This window comes from Mauremys reevesii, linkage group 6 (assembly GCF_016161935.1).
Source record: "Mauremys reevesii isolate NIE-2019 linkage group 6, ASM1616193v1, whole genome shotgun sequence".
In the NCBI taxonomy this organism is placed as follows: Eukaryota; Metazoa; Chordata; order Testudines; family Geoemydidae; genus Mauremys; species Mauremys reevesii.
The window spans coordinates 40,563,386-40,577,766 of NC_052628.1; the positions used below are offsets into that span (position 1 = coordinate 40,563,386).

The 14,381-nt window shown below is 39.4% G+C and overlaps 1 protein-coding gene across 7 annotated transcripts in view; it reads left to right on the top strand.

The window, feature by feature from the left end:
- MAST4 (microtubule associated serine/threonine kinase family member 4) overlaps nt 1–14,381 on the top strand; it is a 419,070-nt gene that overhangs the window by 335,956 nt on the left and 68,733 nt on the right. For all 7 annotated transcript variants that reach the window (XM_039543759.1, XM_039543760.1, XM_039543761.1 and 4 more), the window contains 4 exons: nt 1,548–1,623; nt 3,517–3,726; nt 6,925–7,026; nt 13,445–13,577. In XM_039543759.1, the coding sequence (XP_039399693.1) occupies nt 1,548–1,623; nt 3,517–3,726; nt 6,925–7,026; nt 13,445–13,577 (521 nt within the window). The remainder of the gene's footprint in view (nt 1–1,547; nt 1,624–3,516; nt 3,727–6,924; nt 7,027–13,444; nt 13,578–14,381) is intronic.

Genomic DNA, 14,381 nt, shown 5'->3' on the forward strand with positions numbered 1-14,381 from the left:
ATGTGAATTTATGGAAAATAGATCCTATCAAACTATCTTATTTTTTTTTTAAATTATAAGTTTGGTTGATAAAGGTAATAGTGTTGATGTAATACACTTAGACTTCTGTAAGGCATTTGCCTTTGTACCACACAACATTTTGATTAGACACCAAGAGCAATGTAAAATTAACATGGTATACATTAAATAGATTAAAATCTGGTTTAGTTGACAGGTCTCGAAATGTAATTGTGAACAGGAAACTGTCATTGAGCAGGTGTGTTTGAGCAGGGATTGATTCCTGGCCCTATGCTTTTTAACATTTTTATCAATGATCTAGAAGAAAACGTAGAATCATCACTGATACATTTTCAGATGACACAAAAAATTAGGACAGTTCATAGATACAAAGCAATCTGGACTGGTTGGTAAACTGGGCGCAAGCAAACAATATGCATTTTACTACATCTAAATGTAAATGTATACATCTGGGAACAAAGAATATAAGCCATACTTTCAGCATTGCACTAGGAGGACACTATCCTGGGAAGCAGTGACTTTGAAAAAGATTTGGCAGGTCCTGAGGGATAATCAGCTGAACATGAGTTGCTAGTCAGTGCAACGCTGTGGCCAAAACGGATAATGCGATCCTAGGATGCGTAAACAGGGGAATCTCAAGTAGGAGTGCAGAGGTTATTTTACCTGTGTAGCACTGCTGCTGGAATAATGCATCCAGTTTTTATGCCCACAATTCAAGAAGGATGTTGAATAATTGGAGAGAGTTCAGAGAAGAGCCAGGAGAATGATAAAAGGATTAGAAGACACGCCTTGTAGTGATAGAATCAAGGAGCTCAGTTTATTTAGCTTAACAAAGAGAATGTTACGGGTGACTTGATTACAGTGTATAAGTATCTACATAGAGGAAAAAATATGGGGTCTTCAATCTAGGAGAGAAAGGTGTAACACAATCCAATGGCTGGAAGTTGAAGCTAGACAATTTTCAGACTAGAAATAAGGCGTAATTTTTTAATAATGAGAGTAATTAACAGTTGGAACAATTTACCAATTGTTGTGATGGATTCTTCATCACTGGCAATTTTTAAATCAAGATCAAGTGTTTTTTCTGAAAGCTGTGTTCTAGGAATTACTTTGGGGAAGTTCTATGGCCTGTGCCATATAGGAGGTCAGACTAGAAATGGTTATTTCCGGCCTTGGAATTTATGAATAAGTAGTTATTTTGCTTTGGTTATTTAAGATTAAAAATATACTTCCATGCCCCGTCTGAGGAAGAAGCGGCATCATGAACATAGTAAACTGTCTGCACTTTAAAATATAGTTATAAACTAAAGAAGTTGCATGGTTGGCAGTAACAGGCCCAGCACCTCAAGGCAGCTTTAGACCCTGCCAGTATGTTGTAGAAAGGGACTGATTTTATAGTTGGTTAGCAAATATACCTGTCTAATGAAGGCTACAGTGTCTTTTGATGCAAGCAGATTGTATAGAAATATAAAAACTTCTTTCAATTTATGCTGAGACAAGTTTAAAGGGATGACTTGCTTTACTTGCAGCCCTGGACGTTCTCCCGCCTGCTGTGACCATGAAATAATTATGATGAACCATGTCTACAAAGAAAGGTTCCCAAAGGTAATGAATTATATTTAAGATACCCAGTATCTAAACTAATAGGCAGCATAGGTTTTAAATAAATGATGTTTTTGTTATGGGAACTAATGATCTAAGCCATTAATGGCTTTCATAAAGCATCACCAAACCCTTATTAGAAAGATAAAATCACAATAAAAAAAACAATCCCTGCTGAGAACTGGCCATGCATTTAGCAAAGCTGCTGAACAGATTTTGAAATAAATCATGCTGGTAATATACGTTGATGATTGTCTGGAAAGGTATCATACAATAGTTTGTAGTTTTACAGTTGCTGTAACTAGGTATTCAATTAGTTTGAACTTTGCAAACAAAAAGAAAATGTGTCCTTCACTCAGAATCTTGTGTAGGATCCAGAAACACATGTTTCAAATCTCTTTCTGATATTTCTCTTGTTTCCCAAAGGTTCGTGTTAAATTGATTTTTTTTTTTATTGTGAAAATCAGTGAACTGCTAGAAGTGCTTGGCTATTGGATGCTAAGCAATGGAAGGCTATTCCCTCATCTCAAAGATGAGGAACAAAACTGATCCAAGATGCGGGTGAATCAGTGGGGGCATTGCCAGATCCCTGTGTTATTCTCTAGAGTCTGATTTCATATAACAAAAAAATAATTAGAGCTGGAAAGCTGTTACTGTTGCAAAGAGAACCTTCAAAACATGAAGTGAGTGTAACTCCTTCAGAGACTTCTGCCTGAGTTTGCAAAGAGACTAAACTGTAACTGAGGCATGAACTGCACCATTCAACTTAATGGTGAAATAAGAGTGAGATAGAACCTCAGAGTTATGAACACCAGAGTTATGAACTGACCAGTTAACCACATTCCTCATTTGAAACCAGAAGTACACAATCAGGCAGCAGCGGAGACCAAAAAAAAAAAGAGGGGGCGGGAACAAACACAGTATGCTACTGAGTTAAACATAAACTATTCAAAAATAAAGGGACAGCAACATTTTTCTTCCGCATAGTAAAGTTTCAAAACTATATTGAGTCAATGTTAACATAAGGTGGTTCTTTCAAAAAATTACAATGTTTTGTTCAGAATTGCAAACATATCAGAGTTATGAACAACTTCCATTCCCGAGGTGTTCATAACTCTGAAGTTCTACTGTATGTGGTATTGTTAAAAAAATTGCTTATATATTACAGTTCAGCAGGAAAAAAAGATATAGTTATACATGGCAACAGAAATACCAGCTGAATTTATGTACTTTCATGCTATTAGCATGCATAAGGTTTAGTCAGCAAGGTCCAGATTTTTGAAGGTACTTAGGCACCTAAATACCATGGATTTCAGTGGAGTTAGGTGCCTAAGTTTCTTTAAAAATCTGGCACTAACTCTCTAAAAGAGAATATTCCCCTGGAAATAGTCACCATTATTCTATATAATGTTTTCTTGATACAACAAATATAAAGGATAGATAACTATTATGTCTTACAGTATATGAAGATTAATTAATTTAAAAAAAAAAAAAAAGGTAGCCCTCCCCTTCCCCAGAGTTCATATTTTGTTTTGGCTCTGTAGTAAAAGCTAACGTCATAGTGTTGTTCTATTTTGTGCACCACAAGAAACTGCCACACAACTTAGCATGACTGGCAGTCCCCATTAAAGAGGCACAGAGTAGAATAACAGGAGGGGAATTGCTGGTCAGCATTAGTAGAATAATGTGGGGAAATGGAGTGTGTTTGCCCATTCTCTAGCTGGGCAAATCAGTGTTTATTGGTTGTTCACTTTCATGATCACCCATTTTTATGTATAGTGTTAGAAGAAATTTTTAAGCTATCCAGAAATTTATTTAACCAGGAAAAATATTGTTTTGGAGTGGTAATAGTTTCAGAAAATAGTGATTAAATCTATCAATATATTTTTTTTATAGGCCACAGCTCAGATGGAAGAACGGCTTCAGGATATTATCACCAACCATTCTCCTGATAATGTTCTTCCCCTGGCAGATGGAGTGCTCAGCTTTACCCACCATCAGATCATTGAGCTGGCTCGAGATTGCTTGGATAAATCCCATCAGGGCCTTATCACGTCACGATACTTCTTTGAATTACAGCACAAATTAGACAAATTGCTACAGGAGGTATGAACCATGCACGGTGCAAAGATAATTATCTTTTTGTTTAAAAAAAATTGTTCAAATATGTTTGTTTAACAATAGTTGCTGTGAAATAATTATGGCTGCTCTACTCAAATACTTGCCAACGTAGTGTAAATTCATAGTGGGCTTATTCAATTAAATGACCTGTAGAAGAACCATAGGGCCTTATGGGATATGACTCAAGGATAAATGGATTATAAAGATTTTTAGACTCAGTAACATTTTGTAATACATTCCAAGTTATAAATTGCCGGTGTGTATATGCACTCCACAATGAAGCGACCTCCTACTTCCATCTATTGTGGATAAATACGCCTTTCAGATTACATAGCCTCCTAATTTCTAGCAGGGATTGAGGCAGGAGACAGCAATCCTTAGTCTTTCATTAGCAGCAGGTTATTTATATAGAAGTTTGTAATGTCTCCTTACATCTCAAAAACCAACCTTAGTAATAAAAAACAAATTGACTTCAGCATAAAAACATTAATAAAAATCTTCTTTAAATAATCAGTTGATAAGAGAAATCTGAAGCCCAAGTTAGCAAACAGGACTTGTGCTGTGACATGAAGCTCATCAAATATATAAATATACCTTTTTTTAAAACAAAGGACCATGTTGTGTCCTTGATCCATTGTCTGGCAGTTGTGCATATGGACTGATGGTACAGTGTGCCTCAGAGTCAATCTGGAAGACAAATGGATTCAATACAGTGAAATATACCAAGCAAGATTTAGTTAAGATTTTATTGTTTTGTTTTGCTTTTATTTTAAATACACAAAAATGTCAGCCTGTGTGTTAATAGTTTGCCTGTTTCCAGACTATGCTGGTTTTGGGGTAAAACCTAATTAGGTTACATCAAAAATACACTTCTCTTACATTACTTACTGCTGGTACCAAATTTCCTTTTGTTCTTCCCCCTATGTCCCCTCCCACCCAAAAAAAACAAAAACAAAACCACTGCAAAAACTGTACAACAACGCACCATTTCTATGTGTAAACCTATTTCTTTTCAAAGTATTAAACTATTATCTGGGTGAATTTTACAATATTCATCAAAAGCTAAAAACATAAAATAATTGTAGTGAAATTTGCCTAATGTAGAACCGAGCTGTGGGAACATACTTTTGGTTTCTTAGGATGCATTTGTTGTCAGTTCCCAACTGTGACATTCAGTGGAAAGCTGTGGCTCCTACTGCTACTTGGCACCTTGTGGTTGCTACCAGGGAAGAATCCCCTGAGGTTTGAGCAGCTTGATTTAACTGACATTTTTGTAATATTAAGGTCAAGGCCAAGTTGAGTTGAATACTTTCCTATCTCACCCTTCTTTCACTTATATGGAATCTTTTGTGTATATCCCTACCTACCTAGATGCAGAAGTATGCAATATTACTTTTATTTTGGCCAGTGATTAAAACAGAAGTACGCTCAGTCCATTAACATTTTCCTCGTGAATGTAGCTGGCAGCATATAGAATATGAGTGTTTGCTTCTCATTAGCATTTTCTCAAAGCTAATGGTAGGAGCATTGCAGTGAAGTTTGTTCAGTTTTCTTTGAAACTTCACAGATTACATTTTCTTCCACCATGTTTTTAATTATTGTATTAAGCATGGGATTGCTATTTAGCTTAGTATTTCCATGGATTTTGCAACTGCAAATAAATAAACTATTTTTATATTAAAATTGTAAGGTTTTAGTTTGTTTGAATTTTCTTTGTATGCTTGAATATATGGCACATAGCACAGAATAAGCAGTAAATGAGATTTGGAATTTATCCTGCAGCTTCTATTATTCAAAGCAAAGAAATGCCTTTTTGATATATGAGCAAAGGACCATCAATATCTTTCAGCCAGAAGAAAGAACATATGGCTTCTTTTGCATTCATTAGGTATCATAAAGTCTATTCTTTGTTGCTTGACAAGAAAGTTTGAAAGAAATTTGAAATGCAATTCAATTTTAAGTTCTCCAGAAACATATTTTCTTTTGTACAGATTCTATAACATCATTATTCTCCTTTCATCATCATCATCATCTTTTCAGAACCCAGTTTCCCATTTGCTTCCTTTACTTCACATACCTGTACTCGGTTCCTTTATGCATGGATTAGCATAGTTTCATTATATTTGTACATCTCAGTGTGGTCATTTTAGAATTTCATGGCCATCATTTTATCATAGGAAATCAGTTTCCATACCACATGGATGCTGCTAATGTTTATTACATGTGTTGTAGTATCTTTTATTCCAAGGGATCCTAAAATACACAAAAAACTGATATAGAGAAAACTGTAGAAATAGACGTCACCTCATGGTGAAATGCAGCAGCCTCTGTTGTAAAACCGTAGCTATAACAGTGCACGGGAATATGTTGGTAAAAACAAAGAATACCCCATCCATCTGAAAATACAATAACTTTTATTTTGATACTATCATGTTAGAACCATATATTTGCACTAATTTTGCCTTGAAGTTAGTGTAAAAATGCCTTACGCAAATGAAAGGAGAATCTTTGCTATTACAGCAGGCTTTGTGAAAATGAATTATTGTGCATGCTCATTAGTGCTTTTTTAAATACAATAAATTGGCTGTTTCAAAAGCTTAAGCCACATTATAAAAATCTCATACATAATGTCATTTAAAATAACAATGGTATTAGGGGAGGGGCTGGAGTTGATTAGATCACTGTAAAATATACTCAGGTTAGGCTTTAGCCACTATGTAACTAGAGATGTCTTAACTTGTTCGAATCATTTGGGTTGGCCATCATGTTACAAAGCATTAGTCTGATTTGATTTCAGAGAAGCAAGAGATTTCAGTCTAAAAATCCTGATTTCATATAGAAATTCTGACTCAGTTTTTACTACAGTATACTAAATGACCCAGCTGTAATACACAACCCCTTCTAATAATTTTTGACAAAAAATACTGATTCACCTTGAAGCCATATGAATGAAAATCGATAGTAATATATCTGCCATATGAATTGAAGGTACCCTGTTCCATGTTGTAGAAATTTTGACTGTCTGAGCTATGCTGCAAGGATTTCAAATGGAGGTTAACACTATAGTTACAAACTGTATTTAATATCACTGATTGTATTTGTGGTCATCATATTAACATGCTTTCTTGACTGGTATATTTAACGTAGGAGTTTTTAATCATCCTTTTCCTTTGACTCTCTTAGGGTCAAGAGCGATCAGAAAGTGGAGAACTGGCATTTATTAAGCAACTAGTTCGAAAGATCCTCATAGTCATTGCTCGTCCGGCGCGCTTATTAGAATGCCTGGTAAGTTGATGGTTATTGTAAGCAGGATTCTCATTTGTTACTGGTGGAAAGCTTGACTATTTGGGGTGGTATTAAAGGCCAGCAATAAAAGTATATTATTTAGTATGTAAAAGTATGTTATATATTCTTTGGAACTTTACAAAATTGTTTTTAATATGAGAACTCCTATCTATAGAATGCTGATAACTTTCATTAGTGCCTATCATTCTGAATTCCTTTTTATTTGAATGCACTATATCTCATATTGCACACACAAACTGCATTAGAAGAACTTTATCAAAGATGAAGTCAAACACTCCAAAGATAGGAAATACCAGGCAACATTAATTCGGCCCCCTTGTGTGTATGCATTATGATACAGATGAAGAACCGAGGCACAGAGAGATTTAGGTAAAATTATTCATTAATTTTAGATGCCGAATTTGAGACAGGACCTGCTCTTTCGGAGTACTTTGCATTGTAAAGCACTTTATATGTTCAAAGTATAGCTCTCCTTGGCTTCAGTTGCAGCTATGAGCGCTCAACTGTTCTGCAAATCAGATCTTAGGGTCTCAAGTCAGGCAACTAGAAAATGAGGAACACCTGGTTAGGGACCACTTGTGAAAATTTTGGTTTCAGTAACTTGCCCAGCATCTCATAGGAACTCTGTGGCAGAGACAGGGAAATAATCCAGTTCTCCAAGGCAGCGTACAGCTGTCTTTAATCATAAGTCCCTTCTTTCTCTTTCTGCAGTCCCCGGCCTCTTTCTCTACACATCTTCCAACTTCTACAACAAATGAAGCCAGGGTTGTACAGACAACCCTGAGTCATCTCCAGAGCAGGCCCCTTACTGAATGAGGCAGGGATCCTCAACAAAATGCCGTATGATCTGTAATAAAAGGACGTATCATAATACATATGCAGAAGGAGGAGGGCACAGGGAACCTTAATTGTGGCATATCCTAACTTTTGATTGCTTGACTTAGCAACCTTAATAATATTCATTCAGCATAGTTCTTTGTGTGTGATTTCTTAGCTTTTTGAAAAAACAAACTGGGAAAAAAAATGCAAAATGTTGTGGCATATTGACATCCACGTGGTTCATCAGCAGGGTTGGAACCTTTAGATGCACTGCACACACCTGTATCACTTGAGCTAACAGAATAACTGATGGCAGTAGTATGTGGACCTGCACTGGGTGGGGGGTTGTCTGGATTTCAGATATTTGCTGACAGCAGAGGAATGGTGAGATTCAGGAATCTTGGGTTCCATGCCAGATACTGGAGAGGAGTATGCTTTAGTGAGCACAGATTCTTTTGCCCATTGCCCCCAAATATGACCTTTTGTGCCCTATGCCTTCCAACCCGTCCTTGTCCAAGTCCTGTCTCTCCTCCACCCTTGGTTCCTTGCCATAGTCCTATTCTTCACATCTCAGGTATCTCAGCCCAGTCCCATTCCCCTTGTCCAGCCAGTCCCAGTCTCCCCTGCACTCATGGCTCCTCATCCTATCTGTCTCTCATCCACCCATGTTTCCCATCCTTACTGGCTCCCATGCTCCTCATCCATTCTCAGTCACCCCCTTCCACACCTCCTCTCTGGCTCCTTGCCTTAGTCTTCCCCCTCCCGTCTCATTGTCTGAATCTCTCTGCCTAGGTAGTCCCAGTTCTCTTCCCACACCCTGGCTCCTTCTCGGCTCTGCTTCCTCACACCTCCAACTTCCTCCACTCCCTCCTCACCGGGTCCCAGTCCCCTTGCTCTGCTAGTTCTAGTTTCTTCCCCCGGCTCCTCATTCAATCTCAGTCTCCCCCTCCCATTTGCCTTCTTGCACAGGCAGTCTCAGTCTCCCTTCCAGTTCCCCTCTCCCTCCCAGGCTCCGTGTCACATTCTAATCCCTCTTCATCCCTAGGCCCAGCCCTTGTCCCCTCTGATTTCAGAGCAGGCAAGCTTCCTCCTTCATGCAACCTGGGCCCAACAGGGTGGGCTCTGATAGCACAAGAGAAACAGGTTCTCTGCTCTCTTTTCTGAGTCCCTGCTCTGGCGTAGCTCATTACAGTTGCATGGAAATTCCAGTTCAGCCCCAGGTTGGATCATACCTAGTGTAGTTGGAACCTTAGAGTTTTAGCTGTAGTCTGGCATGTCTCATTTGTGAACAGTGATTTTTTTAAGGTTTGTAACTTGGCCAAAAAAAAAACTTGGCAGGTTTTGACAGAGACAGCAAAAGGTATATCACAGACACATATCATATGCAACATCCTTTGCCAAATTTCAGACTCTGCTCCAAAGTATGGGGGAGGAGGGGCATGTGGGCTCTAAAATATCTCAAAGAAAAGGTCTCCATACTTTTTTAACATGGGCAAGATAACATATTCTTGGAAATGCTGAACCATTTTGACTGGTGTTTTTCTAGAAAAATTCAGCCTGATACAGACACTGAGCTTGAAAATGTTCAGCCCAGCCAGTTAGAATTTGGCAAAGTTTTATAAGTAACTGAAAACAGGGTCTTATAATGGGAAGTGTTGGGCAGCTTTAATAATAGATGATGCTGCCAGTCCCACTATATTTCTAACTAGGTACGTACTCCAGGCTCATGGTATCTGAGCACCTATTTGTATTCATTTGTTAATCGAATGAGTAGAGCTTTCTCTGCTTCTGGAAGTGCTGTGAGCTACTGCCAAATATTTAAAAGTTTATTCATTTCTGCTGGGTTTCTGTATCTGAAAAAGGTAATGTGAGGATAAAACTAGAGATCAGAAAATAGATAACTCACTTGCAATTGTATATACATGAATTTGATTAAAGTTATCTATCTAAAAACTACTCTGTGTTAACAAACGGAGGTGGAGCTGTACAGTATTTCCACTGTTAATGCAGGTGGGGAGAAGAAAATGTCATGATATCTAAGGGGAACACATTAACATGTAAGATGAGCAGCGTGGCAGAAGATATGGCATTTAATGTTTGTTGTTCAATTCGGACTGAAGAGGTGCTGCTGAGGTAGGGAGTGATGGTCACTGGAGCATCAGGAAGAAATATGAGATGGCTGGTGTCAACACCAAATCACAGTGAACTGAGATTAAACAACAAATGTATGCTCTAGAACTCTGTTCCTACTTGGGGGTGGGGAGGAAGTGGGAGCTTTTGGGAACCTCATTGATTCTGGAATCTGAGGTGGAACTAGTGGCCTGTTTGTCCACAATGAGGTCCTTGCCATAGTTAGCATTTTGTGATTTTTATTGTGTTTACACTGGGTCAACCTTTGAAGATCCTTAGAAGCTACAACTAATAAATCTGTTTTTTTCCTCCAATACCTGCTTGGTTGGTAGTGTGACTTTTAGAGAATATTTCAGACCAGTTCTTGGAAGACTGCACTGTCTTTCCTATTCACTTCCAAGTAAGAATATAACAGTTGCCATAATGGATCAGACCAATAGGCTGTCTAGCCCAGTATCCTGTCTTCCGACAATGGTTGGTGCCAGATGCTTCAGGGAGAGTGAACAGGGACATTATTGAGTGATCTGTCCCCTGTCATCTTGTCCCAGTTTCTAGCAGTTCAAGGTTTGGGGACACTCAAATCATGGGATTCCATCCCCGACCATCTTGTCTAATTGCCACTGATGGACCTGTCCTCCAGGAACTTACGTGTTATTCAAAGCGTTGATGCTCATTTATAAACCCTACCTGGTTTGCATCCTCTCTACTCATGTGAAATCAGCTGGAGTACCCAGGCCAACAGTCCTCAGAATGAACTGTTCTGGGCTCAATGCAGCATTTTCTCATTTGGAAGACCATCACCTCTGGGGGTTTGTTTCCCAGCTGATTTACCAGAACCAGTCTTTTGACCATCAGAATATGATATAAGGGGCCATCTCTTTTCTCTAGCTTACCCCTAAGGGCATGAAGCAGGTGTGTAATTCAGTGATGAATGACATCAGTTCAAAGTTGACATTGATCAATAAGTTATATATTTTTTAAATATTGTGTGTGCAGAAACTCCAATGAATGCAGGTATTCTCTTCAGCTTCTCCCAAACATATAGGTTGCTTGTCTCACCTACTGGATATGTGTTCCCTGGCCCAGAAAATGGACATTCTGAGCTTTCTCCTGAGCTCCTGGCTTCCATGTACAGAAGCTTTTTGATTTACTGCCAAACTGCTGGGGAAGATTATTGCCAACTGTCAGTTTGCTTGCTTGCTGTGAGGTTTGTTTGTCCTTTTAGGCAATATAGAAGTCAGCTACTTCTGCAACTTTGAACTAGTTAAGAGGGCTTAGGATTTTTTATTTTATTTTGGGTTATTAGGGATTTTTTTTTCCTGCTTAGCTGGTATTCTGACTAGAAAAGGCTGGAAAAAGGAAAATCTCTGTCCTGGCGGAAAAATTGAGTTATCTCCTAACTTCCTCCAAAAAAAAACAAAAAACAAAAAATCATCCTGAATGGAGATAGAAAGTAAAAAACTCAGAATTTTTCACAGGAATGAAAATTCCAAAATATTTCATTTTGGAACCACTCAAATGCTCCCACTGCCCAATGTTTTGGTGTTTCTGAAGTGAATCATAGAATATCAGGGTTGGAAGGGACCTCAGGAGGTCATCTAGTCCAACTCCCTGGTCAAAGCAGGACCAATCCCCAACTAAATCATCCCAGCTAAATGAAATGTGCCCCCTGTGGTCTCAAGTTGTCCTTCTCCCCAGGCAGCTGGCTGTAGGAGAACCAGGGAGCTGGGCAACCGGGTAGCCTGCCTGCCAGGTTTCCACCAAAAGCATTCATGCAGAATGTTTCAATTCTGCTGAGTCAGCATTTTATGATCGGCATGTGTCGGGGAGAAACTGTTTTGTGAAAATTCTTTCAACCAGCCCTAGTTCTAACACTGTTGCTCTTGCCTCAGTTAATGGTGGACAGGGAGACAGATAGGAATGTAAGGGATAAGTGAAATAGGACACCTCTGGCATGAGTTAACACAGGAAAAATTGCAGTTTGGGAGAACATGAAATTAGGACAACTTGGTATTTTAACAAAAAAGCAAATAAGAAAGCTGTATCTGATAACTTCCCTTATTCATTCCTACTCTTCCTCTTGTGTATTGTCTATTTAGATTGTAAGATAAAGAACTTAAATCTAAGGAGCTAGGAAAAGAGGCTTAGGTGTTCTTTTGATTTTCTTAGACATCTAACACCCTTTTAGTCATAGGATAAATAGTAATAATATAGTAGATTTTGTAAGAGAGTTTTCATTTTCAGATGTGACGTCCCTTGCAAGGTACCAAATTTTCAGTAATATTCTGGCCTTTGTGGTTTAGATCTAGAGCTGTTGATAGTTTTTAATTTAATTTTCTTAAAATACAGTACACTTTGATTCATTAGAACTACCTTAAAATTGCAGGTAGGGGAAAAAGGAGGGCTCTGGGATGTATGTACATCTGGTATGTGTTTATATGAACAGTGGCTTATTTTTACCCATACAGGCGTGAGAGGTTAGGACATCTTCCACATGTGACGTGTAATCACTGAATAACATATTGATAATCATAGACTATTCAACCAGTAATACTGTGAAAAATGCTGAAAAAGTTGCTTCCTGCCCTTTATATGACGTATTAAAGTGTTCCATATTACTTGAGCAGTGCAGCACCGTTGAAAGGATGGGAAGGCCATAGATTTGCTCTAAACTGTATGCCGCCCATCAGTTGGACCACCTTCTTCCTCTCTCAGGTGTCTCCATTCCTTCTTCCCACACACAGGCGGCAGTGCAAGTCCTCTTTGTCTGCTACCTGCCCATGAGGCCTTATACCCATCCCCTCCCAGGAGCTCCTGCCTTCCCCAGCCCTTCCTGCTGGCAAGCCTCTGGTCCAACCATCTCACTTTCCAGTCCTTGGCACGGAGAGGAGCAGGAGTCTCAGCTGACAAGGTTTTGGCACATTGAGAGCCTGGCACACAAAGCGGCACCTGGGTGCTTGTGCTAGCAGCATTCCCAACCACGTACCTGCATGCCATAGTTAGAAGATGACTACGCAGCACCTGCCACTGCCCTGCATGTGGACAGCTTATGGTAGCTGGTTGCAATGTGCCAGGTTGTTTTTTCCCACTTGTAAAATTTAAAAATTGCACAGCACATTGCAACTGCTTATGGGCAAGGCAGTAGAAAAACCAGCCAGGCTGGTCAAAAACCAGCCAGGGGGCAATCCCAGCTGCTTAAAAATGGTCAGGCTATGTCCTGGGTGGCCCCTGGGGCTCCGTGACCCATGTTAGTAATAGTCTAAAACATTGCAGTTTACAGCATGTTACTATAGTGTTTTGGACCACTAGTAATGGAATGATGTAGTATTGCTTTTAATTAGGTAAGTAACAAAAAGCTTGGAGATGTAAAGGAAGCTTTGATGTGATAGTTTAGGAGTACAGTTTATACCAAGGAAAATTATGGTGAGTATTTTTACTTCTCTTCCAGGAATTTGATCCTGAAGAATTTTACTATCTCTTGGAAGCTGCAGAAGGACATGCTAAAGAGGGGCACGTGATTAAAACAGACATCCCTAGGTATATTATAAGCCAGCTGGGCCTGAATAAGGATCCTCTGGAAGGTAAGCGCATATCATGGTCTAACCAGCAATTACCAAATCAAGATGATAAGAAATGGAATTATTTCTGCTGTGCTTCTTGGTCTCTGTGATGCAGTGTGTGTGCATCCAATAATAAATCCAAGGTGGGAGTGTTCGGTGGTGGGGGTGAAGGGCAAAAATACAAATATTAAGTACCGTAGTTTACACCTGCTTCAAGAACAGCTCTGAACATTATTAGTCTCTCTAGATTTCTGAGCTTCCATCACAGATCTCTGACTTTATTTTTGAAGATTGCCTTGAGTTTTTAATGGAAATTCAGCGAAATAATCTGATGATGTAACTCTCCATCACTCTAACCTGGCAATACAAATCTGCATGTACCAACTGTGGCTAATAAGATGGGTACTGTCCATGATTTGATCATAGATGAAGCCCCAGGTTCTGGATGTGTAACTGAGACATGGCTGGACAAAGCAGAGGTTCTTTACTAGTCCTGTTGAGTCCTGAGAGGTGCTCCGTTCAGTATGAGTGAAAAGAAGGTTGGGAAAGCGGTGCACCTTGCTGGTTGCATTTGACTTTACATGTAGGAGGTTTTCTGTTCCCAAACTGGATTTGTGTGTGCCTGCTTTGTTTGAGAGTCCCATGATAGGGCCAGGGCCGCCCAGAGGATTCCGGGGGCCCGGGGTCTTCGGCGGCGGGGGGCCCTTCCGTTCCGGGACCCGCCGCCGAAGTACCCCGAAGACCCGCGGCGGGGACCCCCCGCCGCTGAATTACCGCCGAAGCGGGAGCCGCCGCTGAAGTGCAGCCCGGTCTTTGGCGGTAATT